This window comes from Dromaius novaehollandiae, chromosome 11 (genome assembly GCF_036370855.1).
Source record: "Dromaius novaehollandiae isolate bDroNov1 chromosome 11, bDroNov1.hap1, whole genome shotgun sequence".
NCBI lineage: Eukaryota > Metazoa > Chordata > Aves > Casuariiformes > Dromaiidae > Dromaius > Dromaius novaehollandiae.
Window position 1 is genome coordinate 25392458 of NC_088108.1, and position 24576 is coordinate 25417033.

The 24576-nt window shown below is 49.3% G+C and overlaps 1 protein-coding gene across 1 annotated transcript; it reads right to left on the reverse strand.

Annotated features, from left to right (window-relative positions):
* Positions 1-9874: 9874 nt before the first annotated feature.
* On the reverse strand, positions 9875-17762 carry GPR174 (G protein-coupled receptor 174). The gene is made up of 2 exons (XM_026095968.2): positions 17688-17762; positions 9875-12991 (listed from the first exon to the last, which is right to left on the reverse strand). Exon 2 carries the CDS (start codon positions 12396-12398, stop codon positions 11415-11417), a length of 984 nt encoding a protein of 327 aa, XP_025951753.1. The 5' UTR covers positions 12399-12991; positions 17688-17762; the 3' UTR covers positions 9875-11414.
* Positions 17763-24576: the final 6814 nt, after the last annotated feature.

The window sequence follows — 24576 nt, forward strand, 5'->3', positions numbered from 1 at the left end:
AACATGTCGACTGCAACTCTGCAGCCTGTGGTTTCCTTTAAGGATAATAACATAAGGGGGACTGGGGAATAAATACCTCCTTTACTGCCCTACAGAGAGAAGTTGGCCTTCTCCCCAGCCAGAAACTGCTTTAGAGGGTCCCATTGAATGAGGAATAAGCCAAAGAGCTTTTGAGCTCGGTGCCACCAAGAGTTTGAAACTCTTGGCCTGGGATGGGTCAGTCAAGTCCAAAGAAGCCAGAGAGAAAAACTTTGGGTGAAGTTACTTAGAGGAAAGGCACTGTGCTGCAGTGCAGGAGCCAGCACTGGGAGCAGTGCTGCTGTTGTCTTTGGGTTTGCAGTAGCCTCATTCTGGATTTTATAGACTGTTAACCAACAGGAACAGTCTGGGATGTGGGACTTCAATGGTTTGCATTAATTCACTTAAACAAGAAACCTCTCATCAACCAAGAAACTCTGCGCTGTGTGTTTTTTAGCCTCTGTGTTACATAGGTCTCTTGGGAACTTTCTCTCTAGCTGCGTAGACCTTTGTCTGACCACAAGGAGTTACCATTTCTTTAAATATTGGCGATGTCATGTAGTAGTGGGTTTTGTGCAAGATAATGTCACTGAATCACAGGACTGATGTGCGGACTTGCTGCGGATCAGAGAAAGTAGTCAGCAAACAGTGGTGACTTTTTTTTGGATTTAAGATTTTAAAATTAAATATTTCTATTGGGACTTCTGGAAGGGCGAGTAGAGAGATGGAGTTGATCCTTCGGTGCTTGGAATAAACCACTGACATTTGCATGTTATGGCTGGTAAAAGCCATGACCTTTGCTGTGTGGCACCCCCCAGGTATTCCGTTCTTACGTCATTGCTGAGCCTATTGGGAAAATGGGTAGACAGATGTGTTCATTAATTCTTGTAATACAGTATGACAATCAGGTCATTTATGTTCATCCTACCTTTGACTGTTCTGGTGTTTGTGTTGTTTCTTTTTTTTCTGAATTTTGTGGCTAGATTTAGAAAAAGTGGTGCTGGGGCAAGGAAACCTAAGCAGACTTTGACACCTGCATCAAAAATTATAATTTTGAGCCTAGCTCAACCTCTAACTAACCATGAAGGTACCTAAATTCAGAGATGCTCTGATTTTCCCCTCCTTTAACTTGCGTTGGAACCTCTGCATATGTCCAGAACTAAACACTAGCTTTGGCTGGGGTGGAGATTATTTTTTTGTGGTCTAATTCATGCTGAAGCGTGAACAGGCTTGGGGACATCCCTGCGTGTTACCTGACAGGTTTTATTAGGGAGCTGTTGCTCAGTCTTCATCAGGGACAGGATGGAGATCTCTGTAAAATGCAGTGCTGACTGCCACCAAAAAAACCCACCTAAGCCATAAAGGCAGCTGGTGATGTTTACGGATTATATCCAGTGTTGGTTTGACGTAAAATACAGAAATAGACCCAATAGCAGGAACAAGCACCCAGGTTTTCCCCCTTTGAGGAGACAGCACTAACCACTAAAAGTCATGTACAAGTTTGTTCCCTGTACTCAGCCTACTATTTTTTTTTTTTTTTTAAAAAAACACTGCTTTGATGTGAGGAGCAGAGAGTATCTCCATGCAGAATAGCCTAGGGTATTTTCCTAGCAAGGGGGAAAAGGGATTCAAATCCTCTCATAATTAAGGAAGAATTTAAATGTTTTCCTTCCTTCTTAGGCAATGACTGCGGTTGTTAGGAGCAGCGGTGTTTATCCCTTCCTTGTGTTTTACAACTAGGTATGTCTTTGCCCTGCCTTTTCATGGCTTTCAAGTGGGGATCTCAGTTGTGGATTCAAAAAAAAAAAAGAAAAAAAGAATCCAGCGAGAATCCCCACCTTTTGCCTCAGGATTTCTTTGGCAGGGCTGTGCTTCCAGCCTGTCCTGTCTCTGGGTCCAGCTCGGAGCTGGCCCAGACTCCGTGTAGGGCATCCCAGCGTTTTGCTCCATTCCACGTCTTGGCATCTCAAAGTTGCTGCAATGCTGAATCTTTAGAAACCCAACTCCTGCATTAAATCTAGCACTTGATATATCAGATACACCTGACCCTGAGTCAGGCACCTCCTTCTGTTAGCTGAAGGCTGCTCCCTGAGGAGGAGGATGAAAACCCTAAAGGAAGTTATTTTGATGGCTAAAATTAGTCTCTGTCATGTCTGCAGATTATTCCTAAATGCAATGCAGTGCTTAGGAGCCAAAGGGGCCAACAAGCTATTCCCCTTGTAGCCAAAGGCAGCACAATGAAAAAGGACATTTATATTGCTTTCTCTCCTGTGGTTGTCCCACACTTCTGTCTGGTGGAGCATTTTTGTTATTCCTGTGGACAGTGGCTTTAGCTGTCAGGTTTTAAACAGAGTACAGTGACCCACTCGCCTCAGCTGAGCTAATCCAAGAAATTGTTCTGTTCATTCCTGTTCCCTCTTTGGAGGGGTCAGTATTTCTCATTAATACTGTGCCTGCTGGAGTCAGTAGGAACCTTTGCGTTGTGTTCAGTCTTGGGAGATAAGAAACAATATAAAAATGTGGTTTTTTTATGGTAATTCATCAGTATTGCAAAACTATCCATGAGTCTTTAATAGAATAGAAAATAAAGAAACACTGAAGGAAGGACCTGATGACAAGACAAACCAAGAGATCTCTGTATCTCAGACTGCTCAGTCCAGCTCAAATGTTATGCTTTCCCCCCAGGTGTCTTAGAGGGCTCTCATCTGCTGCATATTTTTCCTCTTAATTTGAGGAAAGAGTCTTTTACTTACTTCAGCAGTGTTACCCATGCAATTAAATTCTTACTAAGTGCAAATCACTATTTTAGAGAAAAAGATCAGTAAAACAGTTGCTGATATCACCAAAATGATTGGTACAGAGAGTGGTGGTACCACAACAATTGTTGCAGATGTGTTTGATTTTTGGGGGGCTATTTTATTCCTGATGGCTTTAATTAACTGGACTTTTTTGCAAAGTTAGATATGGAAGCTTAATCTTTTGACTACTAATCTATATTGCGTAGACTACATTTACATGTGGTTCAGTTTATCAGCTTAAATGCTATAGCACCTCCACCCTGACTAGTAAATGGGTTGCTTGATTGTATAAACAGCTCACACTAATCTACTCTGTTTTGTCTGGGTATTTATAAAACCTTCTCAGACGAGATTTTTTTTTTTTTTCCAGTTTGGATGGGCTTGATTTGTATCTGGGTCAGTCACTTTGCTTTTTCAGTTACTGAGATGTGAGGAGTGGTATAAAACATCGCATGTGCGTTTTGTTCAAGTCTGCCCTGCAGAGCTGCTCCGAGCCGCCCCAGCCAGCGCTGCCAGCTCAGACTGGTGACAGTGGCACAGGGGTTGTGCACATGGTTTCAAGGGCAGTGAGCTATTTTGGTGACACCGGGTAAGATACTAATTTTTAGCCTCTAACAGCAAAGTGAAAAAGGAAGTAAACAGTGAGGTGTCAAAGTTTGCTGCTGATATAGACTTAATCAGAACAGTAAAATCTAAACCTGCCTACAGAGAAATGGGGAGTGTTCTCAAGCTGTTGAGCAACCAGAGGACAAAATGTCAAATAAAATTCATTGCTGATAAAGAAAAAAAAAGGTATGGGGAGAGAAAGACAGTAAGTTGGCTCTTCTCTCACAAAAAAGAGATCTTTGAGTCATGTGGATAACTCATTGAAAATGTTATCTCAGATGGTGGGTGATGGTAAAGGTGAACAGAACTTACAAATTTGTAAGCAAGGAATAGTGAACAACAGAGAAAATTACCACTGTGCCACTGAATAAACCCCCGGAGTGCCCGTGCCGTGGCTCTGTTCCCCCGTCTCCAAAGGGGTCTGAGTGAGGAGGACAAGGCTGTCAAGTGAAGCGACCCCCAACTGAGGCAGAGGAAGGTGGTGGCCCAGGGTCCCCGAGACGGAGAGAGACAACTGACGGAGAGATTTGGCAGATCTCTGCAGTCACAAATAAAGTAGAGAAGATGGAAAGGGAACTGTTCTCCCATAAAACGAGAGGAAGAGGATGCACACAGTTGTCAGGTGGCCAGTTCAAAGCAAACAAAAAAAGGTTTTCAAGCAACGCACGTGTAACTAAAATACAGAATTCAGTGCCGCAGGACAGGACTTAAAGGATTAGTGGGTTCAGATACCTACTGGACAGATGGGTTGAGAAAAGAGCTTTTAGTGGCCCTGAAAAATGATGGTTTTGGTGGCCTTGGGGAAGCCCCAGAAGCAGTGGCTGTGCGGAGGCTGTGCCCAGGGAAGGAGCACGAGCTGCAGGACCCGCTTTCGCTCAAAGGTGATGGTCCATGGCAGGACACCGGCTCGGATGGGCATCTGCTCTGACTCACTGCAGCTGTCCTTATGACGGCCAGAAAGCAGAACGGGAAGGGGGGAAGGCGAGCGCTATCCCACTTCCTTAGCAGCCTCTGCTCTGCGCGTGTGGCTTGTTTGTAAGCATGTTTTCAAGTCTCGAAGTGCAAAAACCCCCTGTCATCTCTCCTCTTGTGATAAGTGACACAAAGGAAGCTGTGAGAAGAGCCGTCGCTGCGGGATGAAGCGGCTTGCAGCTGTGGGGACGGCGCGTGCACTTTCCACAGCGTGTGGGCCCGCAGACACGCGGCCGCGTGGGAGTCGATGGAAACGGAGGCGCGCCGGGGCCATCTGAGACATTCAGAAACCAGCCTCGGCAGGGGAGCTCCTCCTCTGCGCCTCGGCGTCTGCTGAAGCCGAGAGCCTTGCTTTGACCCCAAATTGTGCAATCCAGTTTTACCTTCTCAAGTGTAAATAAGACCTCCCAAAAAACTGTCTTGATGCTGCTGCAGAGAAGTTTGACATCTCAAAGCATGCCTCAAGTTGCCCGGTTTTCCCTGGATCTGCACTATTGCCAGAAGTTGTTTTTTGGGGCTGGAGAAGTGCAACCTCCTCTGAATATGATCCTGAGCTCAAACCAGTGCTCGGTTTGGCGCAGGCCTTTCTGGTTGCTGGCTTCTTTATGAAGTGCCCATGAGAAGCTCCAGCCCCATGTGCCACCAAGCCTCAGTTGTCCCCAGCACAGTTGGTTTTGCTGACAAATTGCAAAGGAGGTGATTGCAAAACAAGAGGGAAATGGATCTCATCTGGCACTGAGAGATGTGCACCTATGTAGGTATCTCCAAAGGATGTCTTTGAACAAGAGCTGGAGATAAGGCTTCGTTTGGATTCCTGGTTTTTACAATGGAAACTTGTATTTTTGACAAGGCCAAAACTTCACAGGAAACCATCTTCCTTCCACTGAAGTTTTCAGGTTTTTTTCAGGGAGGGAAAGGCAAAATTTGGGGAAGTGAGGAACAGAACTAGCCCTAATGGAAGCATTAGCTTAAGTACAGCCAACCCCAAAGTCATTTTCTAGCTGCAGAACTGTACTTGTGTCCCGCAGTTGCAGACTGTCTGTTTTTCAGGGACCCAATTTATACATTTGTCCAAGGAAAAAATCTTTCTGTTTCAGGGAGACTCCTTGAAATAGTCCTCTTTCATTGATAAAGAATAACCCTGCTGAAATGTTATTTGTTATAAATAAGGAGAGAATATACCTTTTCTTCTGGCCTAACAAAGATTAAATCTCACTCTGTGTGTGTCAGAAAGTCGTTTGCAACCTCAGAGCAAAGTCAGTGTGGTAACATAGCTTGAATGTACTTCAGTGCATTCGCTTCTTGCTACCTCCGCAATAACAGCTCTGCTCGGGGAAAGGATCTTGTTGAGCAACCAGAGGAAGTACTTCATACAGAATAAAGGGATCTTTTGTTTTTTTGTTTTTTAACCTGAGATATATTCTTATTAAGATCCCCAGTGCTTTCATTCAGTTAGTTTTCAGGAGAAAAGACTGGCCCTTTTGACCCATGGAAATATCTGTTTCTGCTGGTTTCAGATGACACAGGGAGTTGCAGCCAGCAGTGAGTGATGTCCCAGCGAGGAATCAGCCCTCACCTAGCAGAGAGCTCAAAGCTGGTCAGAAAAACAACCCAAGAGCAGCTGTCCCCGGTGTCGTAGCGGTTGGGCACTACCCTTTACTGACCTTCTCCCAAACCTCCCGTGGCCTCTGCAGCCGAAGCGTGCAGAGCTGGGGGGTGGTAGCTGCAGGGACACAGCAAAGCTGCGATCGCTTTGCAGCCTACGTGCGGGCTGCTGGCACCAAGCTGCCCGAAGCCATCAGCTGCGTGTGAAAACGCGCCCGCCGTTACATAAGCGAAGTGGTATCTTCTCTTGGCCGAGATTATTTGTCAGGCAGATGATCTAAAGGTTAAGCGGAGCGCGATATGCGGCGCCGGGCTCTAGCATAGCGCGTGCTGCGAAGGCGGCGGGTGATGGCGGCTGCCTTGGCCGCTCTGCATGGGGCTCCGGGGTCGGCCCGGCTGCTCCCCACGGCGGTGGGGCTGCCTGCCCTCCCTTCCTTGCTGCGTAATGTCTGTTTTCTCTTTGGCACAGGGGTGAGAATATGCCCAGGTCTGTGAGACAGGAAGGGTTTGGAGGAGAGTTTGGGACAAGCTAAGCAACGTTTTGCTGCTCTGTAGAGCCTTGGGCTTTCTGTGCGCACCGGTGCCAGGTGCCCGGACCCCTTTCTTCATGTCACCCCTGCCAGCGCAGGGCAGCGCTGCTCTAGGTCAGCCCTTAATTTCATTTGTTTGGCAGGAAAATCTCATTGCTGCTCTTCCCCGCTCCGGCGGGGCGGATGCCGCGGTGCGGGGCAGCAGAGGGACCACCTGCATCTTCCAGGAGGCATCTGCAGGGCTTGGCCACGTGTCCGGGAGCGGGGCTGGGCAGATCCCGAGGCAGATCCCGGCGGGATGCTCCAGCCGCTGCGGCGGGGGGGGGCGGGGAGAGCAGCGTCTCCCCTGCAGTTGGCTCATGTGAGATACTGTGAATATTACGCTAGACTTCCTGTAAAAAGAGACCGTTAATACTAATATGAATAAACCACATTGCTATGGCAGCAGGGGAAATTGCTGCTGTTGCACCCACAGTATTTTCTAGGTGGGACAACTTAAGCATATGAGCTTTTCTCATCTAAGTATTTCCGAACTTCTGACACCGCTTTGTGTGAGGTGTCTCTCGTCTTCCGAAGCTAAAAGTAGCTCTGGTCGGGTTGTGCCCTCCTTCCCTCCCACCGCAGCAGCGAGGGACAGGGAGAAGGAGGTCACAGAGAGGAGGGCGCGACGGGCTGCGTGGGGAGCAGCTAGGGACTGTCCTCCCTCTCCGCTCCAGCCTCGGAAACTGCATTTTTGGTAAAAGTGTCTGCCACCCCGTATCGGTTTCTGCCTTGCTCTGCCACCGCGCAGGTCCATGCAGGGGGCATCTGAGAGCAGCGCTGCAGAGTCCCTTTTGCAACGGGCAGCTTGCTATGCAAAAACACGCTTTGCACCCTCCTATCCCCAAGTGTAAAATTGTCCAGCATGATGGTAAAACCGGTTTAGTTTATTCTGTAATAGCTGCTGGGGGGTGGTTTTCCCTAGAGGGCTGTGACCGAAAGCTGTTGGGATGACCAGAACGGTTCATGGCTGCTCTGTGGGGACCTTGCTTTGTGCTGTGCTCCCCAAAACCTGCCCAATTAGTGCTGATAGAGCCAAAGCGGTGATACATGCTGCCAGGCCAAAAGTATGTGCTAAGCGCTCAGTCCAGGTGGTTTTGGTACATGGGGGTACTTTTAGTTTTTAGATGGGTTTTAAGATTTCTTTCCTTTTTTTTTTTTTTTTACCATTAGTACACACCTATTGACGGTTGTCTTGCTTTTCTAACTTAGTATCATTATTTTGCACAGATCCCGATTTGACAAACTCTACCGGTCTGGCCAAATCTTGTTTTCGCTTAGCGAGATCCCAGCCAGGACACCCGGCCTCTGTGTCAGTGCTAAGTAGGCTGCTCGCTCTGTATCTCTACAGGCACATCTGCCACTATCTCAGCAAACGCTATCTCAACACATAGGTCATGCCCGTGTTACAGACACTTTGTGCGGCTGTGCTGATTCTGGTGTGATCTCAGCGCTGGCAAACCTCCATTACACACAGCTATACGCAGCTTCTGCTGGAGGAACTGAGCTTTAACTGCTGCGTTTGGTTTTGCAGCAGGTTGGGTGACAGTGAGTTAAACCAGCAGAATCACAATCTGATGTGCCTAAAGCAAAGCACTCGGTCTGGGCTGGTTTGAAAAGTTGTGTGTGTTCATAAAATGGAGAAAAAGCTTTAAATTCTGCATGCTTTTAAAGTATGAATGCTGAAATGATAAAGGGTGTATGTTCATGTGTGACTATAACCTATTATAGAGGTGACTTGAAGCCATATAAAGACCATCAAGAAGCAGTGATAATGAACTAGTTATGTATATATCTAGCAATTCACATGTTTTTCATAAACATCTGGTGCATAGAAGTTAGACGAGAAGCTTGCCAGTGAGTTTTACAGCAATGTTTTTTATCCCTTTGCAAAAGAGCATTTTGATTTTCTCCACAAAGGGTCACAGAGCACATCCCCACCTTTCTGTTACACCAGAGTCTGGCTGTACAAAATACGGTGCCCAGGAGATGAGCACTGCTGGGATGGAGCGAGTGTGGAGATCTTCGGTGACCCCTAAAATGTATTTAGGTCCATCCCCAGTTCCTTTATTTTTCTGAGCGGATGGGAAATTTTGTTGAGATCTGCTTTTAATGTGTCTGCCAATGTATGAATTGCACAGAGCTGGGAGAAAAATCCCTCATTAAAAATAGGGGGAACCTGAAGTTCCTTGGAAACATCCAGCTCTTGTAAGCCCTTGCTGATGGCCCTCACCAGAGCTGTATGAAATTCCTTACTCTTTGGTTTAACATATAATTCTGTCTTTTCATTTTAGTTATCATGGACTTGCATCCCGTAGTCTTACTTTACTTTGGGCCAAACTCTGAAAATTCAGAGTGAAACTTGCTATACACAGTTCTCATTTGTGAAACAAACCTGCTGGGTTTCCCTAGTCTGTTCCGGACCGATCCTCGGTGTGGCCGGAGGATGTGCCAGGATGCACCCATCTGCCAATGGATTAGGATGCTCTTTAAGCCTGGTGAGAAGGACCATTTGAACGTTATTTTTGTAGTCTTTGGCATGCTCTGAGTACAGCCTTGAGCAACCTGAATGCGGTTCCCTTGCTCTGCTGCTGCTGTGCTGCAAAGGGTGATTAGATACGGCATAATTTACTGACTTAATTCATGTGCGCCAGCATTAATTTCGAGGCATAGTATGGCTATTGCTGAGGCCTATATATGTAAGAGCACATATATAAGAGCAAATTCTGCTTTATTTTAGACATTTGTGACTACGGTAGGAGCTGTATTTGGAAGAAGGGACATAGCAGGTTCTGCCTCCATAAGAGGCAGAGCGTAGCCATGAATTGGTGATGCAGGCAGCTAGAGGTGAGTGGGGCAAGAATTACATTTAAAATTTTAAAAAAGATTATTTTTATTATATGCAACTGGGAATGCAGGTAGAAAGTTGAAAATAAATAGGTTTTTTTCATTGCTGAGAGCAAATTACAATGTGCTACTCAATTTCCATGAATTAGCAGTGCACACTCAGCCAAATGTAGGTACAGACACACGGGAACAAGCTTCTGTATATATGAAGTGGGTTTTTGTTTTATTATGTGGAGGGTTTTCTTAAAAAGAAAAATAATAAGGAAGTCTTTCTGTTTTCCAGCACTCTCTGGGATTTTTTTTACAAAATATAAATGTTTTTATAAATTAAATCTATAAAACAGCATTTGCATTAAATAAAATGTAATATCATCACAGTATTTTCACATTTAAAAATTTAACATTTAAAATGTTCACACAAAAATGAATTTCACAAGAAGGTGCAAAAAAAAAAAAAAAAAAAAAACAGTTAAGCATAAAGCTTTTGTTGTTTGACATTAAAGAGTTTTTTCTTTTAAAAAGTCCATATTTGAGCCTTTCCTTAAAAAAAGCTCTCATAGCCTGTTAGGTGACACCTTTGACTGCATATATTGAGTATCTGAACTGTTCCCATTACAGCAACATTCAAAAAGCTTAGCTTTCTCTGAGTACATCTTAATCATACTGATGTTAATGACTTAACCAAGAGTTGCCATTTTGAAAATTACAAAAAGAATTATTCAAATCATGAAATAATTGAATTCATTAATCTCGACTTTGGACAAAGGAGGACCTGAAAGGCTTGATGGACATGTAGTCTGAATAAATACCCTTAAAGAACAGACTCATGTTTAAAGCTTATCAAAGTCAGCAAAAATGGCCTTGAACTTACTCATGGTATTTTGGTATTTCTTACAGTGATCCAGAAATGGGAACTGATAGCAGAAGAAAAGTGTCTGAACACTTCAGTGACTTTGCATCTTCCTGGGAAGGGCCAGTATGGGTCTGCTGGTTCCTTATGGTTTTCCTTAGAAATGAGCTTGACCCTCAGTCTGAGTCCAGATGGCAACATGCCATTTGCTACACCCCCAAAATCAAGGCCTTGCTAGTTATTTGAATTGTAAGTCCTTTGGGGCAAGAAGCTTAAGTTCCTTGCCATGTAGTCAGTATTGCACTAGGCAGGCTCTTGGCGCTTTGTATATAAATTAAATAGTAAGTGCTATATTATTATATTATCCAGGGGAACATTTCTTGAAGTCCTCCCTTAGTCAACACCTTCCTTCGCATTATTGTGACTTTTGCCAGTTGTGTGAGAATCAAGAAAACTTAAAGGAATTAATTCCAAATGAAAACGGCTTTATGCATTTCACAGTCCTGCTAATTCGTCTGAACCCAGTGATCATGCTTCTCACAGTAACAATTAATTAAGAAAAATATAATATTGTGTCAAGTACTGTTTTTTTGGGGCTAAATTCTTTCTGCATAGCAAACCCCCCAAATCTTTGCTGCCTCTCGCTGAAGTCAGCTGGTGTGACCCGGAGATGGCAGGGCAACAGCCACTGCGGTGACAACTGGGCACGGGCAGCACCTCTCATCACGGAAAGTTTGTGCGCAGCCTCGGGCTTGGGCTTGATGCCTCCAACGCGTCACCTCAGGGTGCTTTCCTGATCCCAGCAGTGGGGCTAAACCAGCTTTGGTCTATGTCCTCCTGGTTACGCCCCATCCTTGTACTCCGCTGCTTTGTACCGGCAAAGCTACTAAACTCTTGGCTGGCCAGCCCAGAATTACAGCCTGTGTGACTTACAGTGTAATTAATATTCAGTGTTCATAGGAAATTTGCAACCAGAGTATTAAATCATCATAGTTTTGGTCTTTTTTTTTAAAACTCAAACACTCACTGAAATCAGCAGAAGTTTGTCTGGGTAGTCACTCCCAGTGTCCTGGGGGAAAAAAATGGGAGCAAACCCCCAAATGACAGAGAGCATTTGGAGTACCTGAAAACCTTTTGGGAAGTCCAGCATTAAGAGTCTACAGCTTGGTCCTTGGGTTCAGTTCTGGGATGCTTCTTCACATAACTTAGGTTGTGTAGCTGAATGCTGTCTTGCAAATCCTGTCTTGAAAGTCGTCTTCTGAACTCATTTGTAGTAAAGTAGTAGATGATTGGGTCTACGCAGGAATTTAAGCTGGCAAGACACAAAGCTACAGCATGAAACACTGATATTACTTTCTGGACGCATTTGTTTTTAATCTTTTTGGTTTTAACAAAGAAATCTAATGGAAAGCTGATATGGTAAGGTGCAAAGCAAATCAGAAATACTAGAGCACAGGTGAGAATCATCTTTAAAGCCTTTTTTTTCTCTCCAAGGTCACGTGAAGCAGAATTTTTTTCTTTTAACGATAAGATAGTCTTCCATGAGCAATATAGAATTATTAGCAGGGGCGTTATGAACCCCACCAATTCACCTATTGTCATCATGGCAATGGAGATGGGAAGGTCAACTTCCTTTACTGGGAGGTCCACGAAACACGTGTTTTTAGCATTCTGGTGAAGTCTGAGAAGAAGGAAAGGCAAACAGCCGATGCAGACTACGATCCACCCGACAATGCTGATATACACATCACAGATGCGTTTGCAATCGCTGAATTTGAACGGGTACATAAGAAACAAAAATCGTCTTACGCTGATGCAAACCAAGAAGTAGATGCTTGCATACATATTGACGTACTTCAGGTAGAAACAAAGCATGCAGAGACCGCCTCCAAACTCCCACGTTCCGGTCAGGTAGTAGAAAATCCTGAGAGGCAAGGATAAAACTTGGGATAAATCAGCAATGGCTAAATTGATCATAAATATTACAGCCCTTTTAGTCTCCTTCATGTAGCCGTAGAAGACCCACAGAGCTAATATATTTCCTATTAGTCCAGGGATCAGGATGAAAGTGTATGTAATCGCGTAATAAGACTTGAGGTCTGTATCATTGGAGCAGGTCGAATTGTTCGTCATGTTTGGTTTTCAGGTCTGAGCTCAGGTGGGGCGGCCTGCAGAGTTCCCAGCTGTCTTCCAGTTCCCTGCAGGGCTGAACATTTAAGAACAGTAGAAGAGCTGCACACTTAGCATCACGTTCGCCCTGTTCCTTTGCTTCCCTGGCCCTCTGGGATGGGTTTATTTTGTTCTTCATGAAGTCTTCTGCTGTGATGATCTAGATGTGCAAAGTTGGTGGTACCGCATGATAACGTTGTTGTCTGTTGTCCTGAGGTTGTCTGTGTTTTAAGTAAAAAAGTTCATCTCTCTTTCCACCCTCGTGTCTGTGGGCAGGGCTTCAGTTGCAGGATCATCTAGTCCAGTTCTGGGAGGAGCTTGGTTCTGTGGCGAATGACTTAAAGTCTTGCTCATGCACTTCACTCATGTCTTCCTCAGAAGTTACTAGACCCTGATATAGTCCCGTGCAGCACTGACGGCGTGACGGTCCACACGGAAATACATCGTTGTGTGCTGAAGCACCTGACAATTTGCCGCTGGCGCTGCACCCTCTGTCACCTTTCGGGAGGCATTTCAGCCGCTTTTCTCAACGCGTGAGTTTGACAACAGATGCAACCCTGCAGCCGAAAGACAGAAAGTTGTAATTATAACGCTGCGTGCAGGAATGGGTCTTAAAAAGCAAAACATACATGAAAACTTGCAGGAAAGGAAGGACTGTTTCTTTAGCGGAAACCTTTTATTAGTGCCTTTGTGGTGGTCAGCTCTTCCCCTGTCTAAAGGAAGCCCTGTGCCTTGCCTGCTGAGGGTGGGTGCAAAGCTGCAGAGGAATAAAGAGAAAGAGAAAATGTGTTTAATTGCTGTTACAAATCAGCTTTTCACGCTGCACCCTCAGGCAGAACTCATCCCTGCTCGTGTTTACTTTCTGTCGGTTTTCTGCAGCAGTTCCTTCAAGCTGTGGACGCCCAGCTCTGGCTTTTCCATCTGGAGGTCCCTTTCGCTTCCACTTTCTGTTTTGGTCGCTCCCCTTCCTGAGCTGTGCAGCTGGTCCTACAGACACGCTGCTGTGACCGCCGCGCTTGCAAACATCGCACTTGCAGCGCCGCTGGATGCTGTCCCTGTGGGTGGGAAAATTGTGGGCCCACCAATGTGGCCTGAAAGAACATCAGCCCATCTGCAAGTCTTCCTGTCCTAAGAGAGATGCAAAGATTTGCTGCCTTTCAATGCACAACAGCCTTGCTAATCATCAGCCAAAACACCCTGTTTTAGGCCTACTGTCACCTTCACGATGGCAACAGCAGCTCCCCTGCTGCCCTGTGCGTCCAGGAGTCCGCCTGTCCCCGCGCCCTGGACCAGCTCTGGGCTGTATTCGGCCACCTCGGCTTCTTGCTTCTAGCTTCGTGTTTTGCCTCGGGGCTGTTGCTTTCCCAGTCCTGATCCCATTCAACTGCCCTCAGCAGTTAGTTCACACTGACTCAGACTTGCTATATTACCATTTTTCTCTTATTCCCCTTAACTTAGAGAAGAAATCAGTGTGGTTTCTGCCGGTCTGTCACAAAAGAAGTGAGCCAGAAAATCAAATTATGCATGTTCTTTCCAGAAAAGTCGTTCAGAAACTGCCCATGATCGCCGCAGCTATAACCAACCAAGAACTGCGAGATCTGAAGACACTTCTCATTGCAAAGCTCCCACTTAAGGAGCTGGTCATTAGCTTTAGTGTATTTTGCTGAAAAGAGCGGGTGCTGCTTTTCAACCAGATGACTTAAGAGGAATACACAATTACAACAGATCGCTGCGGTCTGGGGCTACGACTGCGTTACAGCAAGAAATCTGCTGTTTGGTAGATGAGTAATACTAATCTGAGAAATTAACATTTTCCATCAATTAGTACTACAGTTCTGAATGGCAAGTCACAAAATGGTGGCCTTTCACCAGATTTGGTCATCTGGAGAAAAAGTGCTGTTTTGGTTCTGTGGAGGTTGAGCATGTTTGAAGTCCTGGCAGCGGTTTTAATGGTTGCTTAACTGCGTCTCATTTGAATGTAGGCACAACTGGTGCCTCAGTGTCCATCACCTCTAAAATATCTCAACCCTTACAGCTACGGAGAGCAATGTAGCATGCTTTTTCAGGGTGGCCAAATTTTTCATCTAACTTTTAGAAATAGAGTATAAAACATGCATGAAAATAGAGACAAAAGGCCCATTTATTCAACGCTTTTCCGCACAAAACAATATGCATTATATTGAATATGAGTTTCTCACAACTGCTTTTTCTCTAGCCTTTTTGTTGATGTGAGCTGTGGTCGTTGGAGCTACCAGATATTGCTTCCCTGCAAACTCAGTTCACTGCAGGTGGACTTTGTTTAAAAATCGCTTGCCTAAGAAGCAGCTGATATTATCTGAATCTGAAATAAAGTTGTTGGAAACAAACAAACAAAAAAACCCGATCAGATAAATACAGATGAAATTCAGATCTCTACCCAAACCTTCTGTTCATCTTTTGTTTTGACGTTAAATATTAGCCTACAACTTTAAGTTGTAGGTACCAACCGAAGCACAGAAGGCACATTTATAAAGGCAAAATTAAAGGCTTATATCCTGCTATTATCTGTGATATTTTCTCCTATGCTTCCTTGTATTATGAATGTTTATTAATGAAGATGCTTGATCTACTTCTCAGTGCCATTCCACCAAAACTTTGAAGTAGCTTTCTGTGAAAATACAAAATCTCCAAAAGGAAACCATTCTGAAGGGCAGCTTTTATTTATTTATTCCTATAGTGTCTCATGTCATACCACTGAGTAACCAGTCCAGTAAGACTGAGGTGGTTTTTGTGCTGGCATTGCATGAGCCAATATCTAACATAACCAGTAGAAGAAAAGGGCTCGTAAAATCATCCCATTAAACTTCAGAAGTGATGATTAGTAAGACAGTCAATTAGCCTTCCATCCAAAAAGTTTCCAATTCTTTTATTAATTCTGAGACCAACTTCAGATATAAGAAGCTGTACAATTAATTCTAGAAATGTGAGTAATCGGTTAGTCATGCAGGAAAACGGATTGGTGATTACCTGGGTGTTAGCTTTTATCAGCCACCGGTGGGTGATGCTGACGGAGTGCTTCGGTCTCTGGTTTGGTGGAAGTTTATGGACACAAATAACTGAGAGGGGTTTGTAGAGGGGATGAGTGTTTGGTGAAGTCTGTGACTCCTTCGCCGCTTGCGAGGGTCTCGCTGTCACCGCTATGCTCAGAGGAGATATTCAATACCAGCACATGGTCTCAAGAGGCCACTTGTTAACCCATCAAGTATCTATCTCCTGCAAACTGGCTGGTCAAAGCAAGTCCCTCCCTTCTCCTCCTCCCAAGTGGGCTGAAACAGCCTCGTTGGTCTTAGGAGGATGCTGCGTGTAGGAACACGCGGGCTAGGAGCAGGGATGCACGGGTAGAGGAGGTTATGGTTCGATCTACCTGGAGACTGGATTTCGCTGGGGAAGCGTGTAGATCTGCCTAGTGAGGTTTGGCATTTGCGGCTGGTGCAGAGACGCTGTCTTTCACTACGATTTTCCGTGGTGGATGCTGGGGCGCCCCAAAAAAGCATTCCCCCCCCCCCCCCCCCCCCCCGCCGCGAAGGCAGGCACGCAGCTGGGGTGCCGGGGCTCGTCTACCTGCCGCGGTGCCAGACGCGGAGGTGAGGGGCCTCTGAACCCAGGCGAAGCAACGGCACGGGCGCGTTACTCAGCTGTGCCAGCACTAGCAGTAGTAAGACACACGTAGAATTAGGAATTCACTCTTGGCTTCATCTTAATTTCCCTGCTCCCTCGATACGCCATTGCCACCATCCTCCAGGACGTGGGCACGCTGGCTGGCAGGGCGACGATGGCTGGGGACGATCTGATGCTTTGCCTTGGGGCAATCGTCACCTTCCCACCCAGGATGTCTCAATGGCCTGAGTTTGCCCCAAGCAACAAGGAGCTCAAACGACTGCGCAATGCAGCGCCCTGCCTCACCCTCGCTGCAGATGTCCTGATCCTGCAAATACACAGGTGCTCGACTGGAGCTAGTTTTGTACGTAGTGCTCAGGCTGGGCTACGCGTGGCTGACGGGCAGGTACATGAGTGCCTGCAAGAGCGAGGCCTGAAGCAGCATCGCCCATCTCTTCCTTCCAAGGGCGGTTATTAACAGGGCTGTCTTTCTTCTGGTTTCTCGCCTGGCAGCTCCTCTCCCCTGGTCAGGAAGGCTAACCCTTCCTCTTCCTCCTCTTCCTCCGTGCTATCTGGACCAGCGGGGCGGGCAGGTTTGCCCTTATCGCCGCCCCGGATACCCAAGGGCAGGACAGCCTAGGGCGGCCCCAGCCCAGGGATGCTGCTGGCAGCCTGGTGCACACATGCATCCAGGAGCCTCGGCTTCTCCCCCTGCAACCCGACGCCTCGTTCCCCGGCCCCACCAGGTCCTGGCTTTTCTGCAACACCCTCCTCCTCGCCCCGTGTCTTGCACAGCTCTCGCCCCTTCCCCCCTCGCAGCACCATCCCTCCCGAAAGCCCCCGAAAGCGGGCGAGGACCACGGGAGCCCACCCCGCTCGGAGACGCTTCGGCGAGGCAGCCCGCGCTCGAGCAGACGCGCAGCGACATGAGAAACGGCGCTCTGGAAATCCCGAATAGCTGCACTTCGAAGTGTGGTAGTTCAGCCAAACATGCTGTGTAAAAAACAGCAGGCTGCTAAAAAAAGACTCAGAAAGAGGAAATTTTGTTTCACATGCTGCGCTCTCTTGCTTCTCTTCAGCTGATGTGTTACAGGCGCTTTTTTGTTGTTGTTGGCTGTGCTAAGCATGAGCCTCTGCTTGTATCAAGCTTCCTTCCCTTGCTGTGCCCCTTTCCCCTCTCTTTATTTTGCCAAGGACATCCCCTACCTAGCCAGGCACTTTACGACGACTCCCCTTTTGTACCTAATAAATGGGAACCCTAGATAGGGTTTCTAGCCCCGTTTCTCGCCAGGGTTGGTTTAGAGCTGGGCGCATCCCATGGCAGGTATCTCCCGCAGTTCACGGGCAGCCTCTGCTCCCCGGGCGGACAAATGCAGGATTTGGGGATATGGGAGCAGTTTACGTATAAAAGCAGCATCTGTGAGCTTTTTAACTCTGCCACTTGCAGGAGAAGCGCTCTCCCCAGCGCGGCCTCGGCCCCTCACGCCCCGGTTGGGGCGGGTGAAGGTCTGGCCCTGGGGCAGCAAGGAGGCTGCTCCCCGTGCTGCAAATCCGGCAAAGGCGGGCAGAGCCCGGACTGCGTGTTGCAGCCAGCGCCGACGCTCGCTGTGGACTTACGTTTCGCTGGGAGGTGGGGGGTCCTGCTGGCTGGAAAACCTCCCGTCTCTTTTTCCCGCTTCTCTTCTAGAGCCTGAAATAAAAGAAGAATGGGCAGTGATTTCAAAAAGTAATCGTTTCCCACCAAAGCCGTGCAAAGGCATCGCCGCGTTGCGGTTCTCCTGCGTCCGGGCTCCTCTCCCAGCCGGGCACCTAGGGCTGTGCCGGGACGGGCGCTGGCCTGACGGCAGAGGAGGGTGCTCAATTTTTGTGGATTTCCTGCTTTCTGCAATGCTTGAAGTGTTGCAGCCCTATTGTAATAGAGATAGCTACTAGTAATAGTAATAATAATACTTAACAGGTATCTAATAGAAATGATAGTGAGAAATAGAAACTAATAATTACATAGGACGATTAGGTTTTTGAAAAATGTCAGTGAAAGATTAAATCTCTTTTTAAGCTGTTTTCTGGTAGATTGTTGATTTTGTGTCTTGTTCCACCGAGGCAATTTTACCTCTCGCCACGCTGGCCGTAGGGAACTCTCGCTTTAGTACTCCTTGGGCAGCATCTGCCCGCCGAAGCCACGTGGGGTTTTGGCAGGTATCCTCAGCGCCTTACGCGTTTCGCGGTGTTTAAGACCTCGCTGTGCTTGGCCTGAAGCAGCGCGATGGGCGTCACGGAGGCGCGAGCCTTCGGGAGCCTTCGCCGAGCAGCGGGCATCGGAGGAGCCGTTCCGCTCGGGTTTGGTTGCAGGGTCCCACGTTCTTTCTGTGGTTACACTTTCTGGGTGTTTCCCTGCGTTACGCCTGCCCGTTGCCCGGCTCCTGCTCCCTGAGCGTCCAGCCCGTGTCCGCGCTGGTTCGACGGGTGGGAGGAAGAAACCAGTTTTGGCATCACGTGAATCTAGCAAGGTGCCAAAGCACGTTCTCACCACCTCTCCGGTGGGTTTTGCATGCTTTTCTCCAGCAAGATGTGGCTGGCTCATGCGTCTTGGCTACCAGGTGAAACAGGCTGCTGTTGTGTGAGCATCTCTGAAGTGCTGGGAGAGAAATACGCATTGCCCGAGGATCTAAAGGTCCGAAGTCCGGTCTCCTGCAGTGCCTGGTGCTCCTGCCTCGCACGGATCCAGCGCTGCTGAGGAGGCTCGTGCTTACGGGGCATCGCTGCCCCTCGGGCTGAGCGGGGGCTCCCGCGGCTGCGCTTCTCAAGCCCTGCAAGGCCAAGCAGGGCTTGGGTCCTGCGTCACCGCCTTGGGCGGTCGAAAACCTTTCCCTGCGTCTCTTCGCCTTGCAGCGCGTGGCTGGAGCGAACCCTTCAGAGGGCCGGACCGGGCTGCGGCGTTGCCGGGAAGGGGCCGTGCCCGGCACCAGCCCGCGGCGAGCTGCTGTCTCAGCGCTGGCAGCGGCCACGTCAAAACGAGCGGGGCGAGCGCGGCTGCCGGGGCGGAGAGCGGCTTCCCGGGAGCCCGGCGGCACCTCCAGCGCGCGAGGCAGCAAGGGGGAAGCAGGGACAACGAGGGGAATTTCGGCTGAATAAATCCCAAGAATATGCAAGAGAGAAAACAAGCACTGCTGATTAATGCCGTTTGAAACACGCTGCTTCTGCTCTTTAATTATTTGCCAGAGCCTCGGTCCTCCCTGGGCAAAGGAGGAAAAACAAAGTGCCGGAGCAGCAGCCGCCGGGTTTGCGCTCGCTCTGCTCGCGGCTGCGCGGGGCCACGTGCTTGGCGGCCCCGAGCCCGCGCTGCGGCAATCCCTGGAAAACCAGGAAGGAGAAGGGACCTTTCTTTTCCTGGCTTTGGCAATTGAGTGGAAAATAGCCGGTGAAAAGGCAGCATGTTTGGCAGGGTATCGACTTCTGCAAGCAACAGACCGTTTAGCAAAGCCCCTGACGCAGCTGTAAAGAGGCAGGTTGAAGCAATGAGTAACTCAGATATCCACCCCCCTGCTAAGATGTGCTGTATTTTTTTAGAAAAGTCCATATATTAATGAGTCCCTTTTATGAGGGACCTGTTAGCGAGCAACCACTCTTCTTCACGGCAGCTGTGGGCTTTGCAAAGGTTAAGAATAGCCTGAGTCGTTATTCTGCTTAAATATAGCTTCTTTCTTGATAGTCACATGACAGCAGCAGAAAATGAAGCTTCATAGCTGGATTTTCACTCCAAATTCCCAGAATTTGCCTTGCCGCGGTGCCCAGGCCACCCCACACCTCTGCGGGCAGGGAGCCCACCAGCTCCCGGCCGACACGGCCCGCGCTGGAAGCGCCCTGCTTGGCCGGGACCTCGGCTCCTCCTTCTCCCCTTGGAGCATCGTGGAAGTCGGTGGTTAGTTTTCCCTGCCGCTCTGCAAACAGCCTCCTCGTCTCCTCTTATTTCCAACGCGAGTCGGAGGAGGCAGGGAAAGCCATGGTGCAATATTGGGAAGGGCACAATTTGAACCTCGTAAAAGCTAAAGCAGGGATGACCGCGGCCAGAAAGCCCGCGTGGTCCTACCTGCGCGGTCTCCTCTCCCGGCTGCAGCTCTGCCGGCTCCCGCCCCGGGGCCGCCCTGGAAGACGCTGCTCCGCGGCGGCCGCTTCCCGCTGCCCTCTCGACGCGCAAAGCAAAAGCGCAACTGCCGGGTGCCGGGGCGGCGGGGCGGGCGTCTGCGCGGCGCTGGCAGCCCCCGCACTTCCCTCCGCCGCGGCCGGTGACGAGGCGCCGGTCCCGTGCGCCGCGGGGGAAGTGGGGCCGCGGCTCTCGGCCGGCGGCTTTATTTTCTGCTCGCCGTGTCGGCGGGTGAGAGCCGGGCCGGGGCGTTGGGGCAGAGGTGTGTTTGAGCACTCGGTTGCAGCGTGGTTTGGTAAATCCTGCCGCCGTGCAGGTTCCTGTCTGCTCTGGTGGCCACCACCACCATGTCCTCTCCGGGGCTGCAGGTGCCCAGCAGCACCTGGACAAGGCTGGCCAAAATCAGGGCCAGATCTCGCGGGAGAAAGGATGCTTCTGGGCAAATACCTTCTTCCAAAGACCCCTTTCTGCTAGAGAGACTCAAAACCGAGAGCTGTTTTGCTAGATGTTTTTCCTCCCTCCATTCTGCAGGCTTCTCATCTGCTTCGTTCCCTCCCTGAGATTGTTTCACTCTCTTTTTCAGCTCAACGTTGTGACTTTCTGTCACCCTGCCTCCCTTCCCTGCTTTCTCCCTTCCTTTCCTCTTCCATTCCCAGTGTAATTCTCCTGTTCTTCTCCTCTCTGCTGGTTTGCCCATCCCTTCCCGAGCTCGCCCATCCCTGCGTCCCCATTTCCTTCCCCTCTCTTGGTGGCATGGGAGCTTTCCGTGCCTTTTGCCCGGGCTCTTCCCGCGGGACAGCGAGGGACCGCGCGACACCGGCTTCCCACCGGCTCCTTGGGGTCCTGCTCCCCTTTGCCGTTTGGGCTGGACGGGGGTTTCCCTCCACCCAACGTTGTCCCTCAGCGATGGGAAACGCGTGTTTTGGCCCACGGGCACTGCTCTGCCCCACGCCGGACCTGGTCGTGGTGCCCACGCGGCTCCTGCTCCGCCGGGATCGCCCCTCGTTGCGCGGGAAAGCCCTGATCCGATGGGGAGGCAGCGCCGTTGTAGACCCCTCTTCAACCCCCCCCCCCAAAATCAGCCCCTGCAAGCAGGACGGGTCGGCAGCAGCCAGGACACCACGACCATCACCGACACATCCCTGAGGTCGGTGGTCCGTTCCCCAGCATCCACAAGCGAAGGCTGTGAGGCCGTGGGGAGGCAACCCCAGCCCATGTTTTGGAGCGTTTCTCCTCTTCGGGCCTCCCTGGGCAGCCGGCTGCCGCGTCTGGCTTTCCGGCGGCCGGAGGAAACTCGCCCTGCCGCCGACTCGGTGTGGAACTTTCACACGCGGCTAACGGGGAGACGCAGACACGTTTGTCCACCCAGTCTGCACTTGAGTGACTTTTTTTTTTCCTGTTTGTGACAAATATAGAAAGTGGAGATCTGAAATGACACGAGCAAAATAAGAGTGTGCACTAATCGCAGCTGAAGTCTTGTGTGCTTGGCCCTGGGTGGATCTATTTTAGGGTCGATGGGTAAAGCTGAGAGGAAAGGCTCCATTACACCGATCTGGGGTTGCACCTCCCTCATCGTTAGTCCAGCTTCGCTGCTGGCCTCTTCTCGGGCCCCGTTTGACCTGGAGCTGCAGCGTGTCCAGGGAGCAGCTGCCAGCTGCCCAGATGCAAGGAGGATTTCTTTGCAATGTGATGCTAAAATAGCATCCCTGATGTCCAGGCTAAACGTGGCCTGGAGGCTGGAATGGAAATAGTATCTATTTCTGCCAAGTCTGGATTTGCCAGGAACCCATGTGTGGGGTCAAGTCCCGCTGGTGCCAGATCTTGTTGGGAAACGACCAGGTGACACATAGGTACGTTAGGTGATAACATCTAGTTATCACCTGTACCTTCTGGGCTGTGTCTGCTTCTGGCACAACATAATCAATAGTCCTTTCGCTTCATCTACTAGCTGGGCAATGGAGAAGTGTTTTTTGTTGTTTTTTCTGCTTTTTTTGTTTTAATCTTGAAAATATTTAGGACAATACAGAAATTCCTATTTTGAGTTCATGTGGATGTATTTTTGTAAGGTTTTAAAGTAGCTAATGAGGAGGCTTGACCAGCAGCACGCTGTGCACATGCTTCTCCTTGGCTCTTGCATCTTCTTTATGGAGAAGCAGCAAGTGCCAGCCCCCACTCAGGGTAAGCGGTGCCGGGGGGAGACGGGGCAGCTGTTCCAGGACCGAAATCTCCCTGCTAATAAATGAAGTTTGCCTGGGACAAAATGAGCCTTTTCCAGGTCAGAGTTGGGTAAGTGCAGGCCCAAACAGCTCAAGTCCTAGGCTAAGAGTATACGAGATGCAAACTTCTTGTGGGCCAACAGAGGCTGGAGAAGCTCTGTCTGGCTAAGACCTGTCCTCCAGGGTGAAACCGGAGAGTGGGGGAGCGCTAGGAATCCAAACTGCTGGTTTTGCAAGGATCTGCCACACCGGGATGGGTCTCAGCCGCTTCCTGCCTGTTTTTCCCCAGAGTTTGCAGGTGCAGAGTGCAGGTTTGAGCACGGTCATCGCTGGGCTTAGCAGTGAGACCGCTGCTGCCTCCGCGGTGCCCCGGGCCGTGCGCGGGGGCTGAGGTGGTGCCCGGTCTCCGCACGCGGGGATGTCCGTGGGCTCTGGTCTCCTCTTGCAGAGTCACGCCAAAATGTGGTCCCGCTCCGGCTGCCCCCCCCCACCCCCCCGGCACGAGGCTCTCGGGGGCATTACGTCGTTTTTCCCCAAATTTCTGTAGCTGATGTGAAGCAAATGAGGGCCAGAGCCAACGACTTCTCCCTTCTGGACGAACACCCAGGGCACCAAATCCTGCCCGTTGCATTATCCCGTCTCTCACCCGATGGCTCGCAGGGAGACGAGCAGCCACTTCCCTTGGGTCAGTGAGAAGCAGAGCATTTGTGCAAGGAAAAGCCAGGATTTGGTTAATCTCGATCAGCAGAGGGCAGTGTAGGACACTGATTAACGGTCCGCCAGAGCACAAACTTGCCGCTTTTCTACCCAGTATTGGAAGATCTTGTGATATATATGTGTGTATATATATGTGTGTATATATATGTGTGTATATATATATATATATATATATATATATATATATATATAAAAAGTAGTAATTCTGTAACGATCAGCCTGGTGACTCTAGCTCAAGAACTATTAAAAAAACCCCAAAAACCTCAACTCAATAAACTCAAAATCAAGAAGGCACAAGGATTCTTGATTCAGTTTGTATAGGTTATTTTGAAAGAGCTTTTTTTTTTTTTTAATTTATGTAGCAATTCTACTTAAATTATAACTTCATTACCTGCATTTATTCATTTTCTTGCATGTCCGATCAGGGAAGCTGTATGTGGCCACGTGTCCCATAGCCGAGACGCAGAGGTGCTCAGAAGTACCTGCACCTTAGGAGTGCTGGTTTACTGGTTTAACAGTTCTGGCTAAAGCAGGGTTTTGCATATACCCTTCTCATTGCATTTATAGGAAATGGACCCCCTGAGGATGCCCTGAGGCTTCATCACCCAACGACGGTGGGTTTTGGTCCCGAGGACAAGTCTGGGGCTCTGGGAGGTGCAGCTGGAGCGGCAGCCCGTGGCGGGGGCTCGGCCCCGTCTCCACGCTGCCGTGGTCACTTTAATTAGCTGCTGCTGCTGCTATTTAAGGTTTATGGCCTTTTTGCTTATTTTTAAGTCTGCTGATTGCTTAATGTGCCTTAATTAGCCTTGGGACGGCAGGAGCCAGAGCTTTCAGCACCGCGGTATCCTCACGCCCGGCTCCGTTGCTTTGGGGATGGATTAATCTTGCTACTTTTGGAATAAAAGCATTGGAGGTTTTGGCTTTATTGCTTAGATGGAGCTCGTCCCCCCCGGGGGGTATTTTGTGAAGCATCCCGAGGCCTCGGCAGCAGAAGCTGGCTGCTTTCGCGGCACGGCCGAGCTTGCAGCAGGTTCGGTGGGGAGCTTTCCCGCAGCAGCCAGTGCATCTGGGCAGCCGCTGCCTCCCGCCCCGCAGAGCGCCCTAAACACGGCCTTTTTCCTCTCCCCCGCCCCGAAATCACGTGCTGCAAAACCTGGCAATCCCCGGCTCGAAGCCTCGCATCCTGGGGCCTGCCCGAAAAACCACAAACCGCCGCATCGGGCCAAGTCGCGCTAAACCCGGCGCCGCGCGGCTGCGCGCCGGCCCTGCTTGCAGGCTTTGCTGCCCTCGGACGGGGCCGGGATGCGTCTTTTGCGGTGCAAGCGCTTTATCTGATATATTTTCCCTGAAATGTGCAATGGATGCTCGATTTTGCACTTTCGCTTCCCCAGAAGCCGGCCCGTTTATAGGAAAGAGGAGCCCGCGCTCGGGG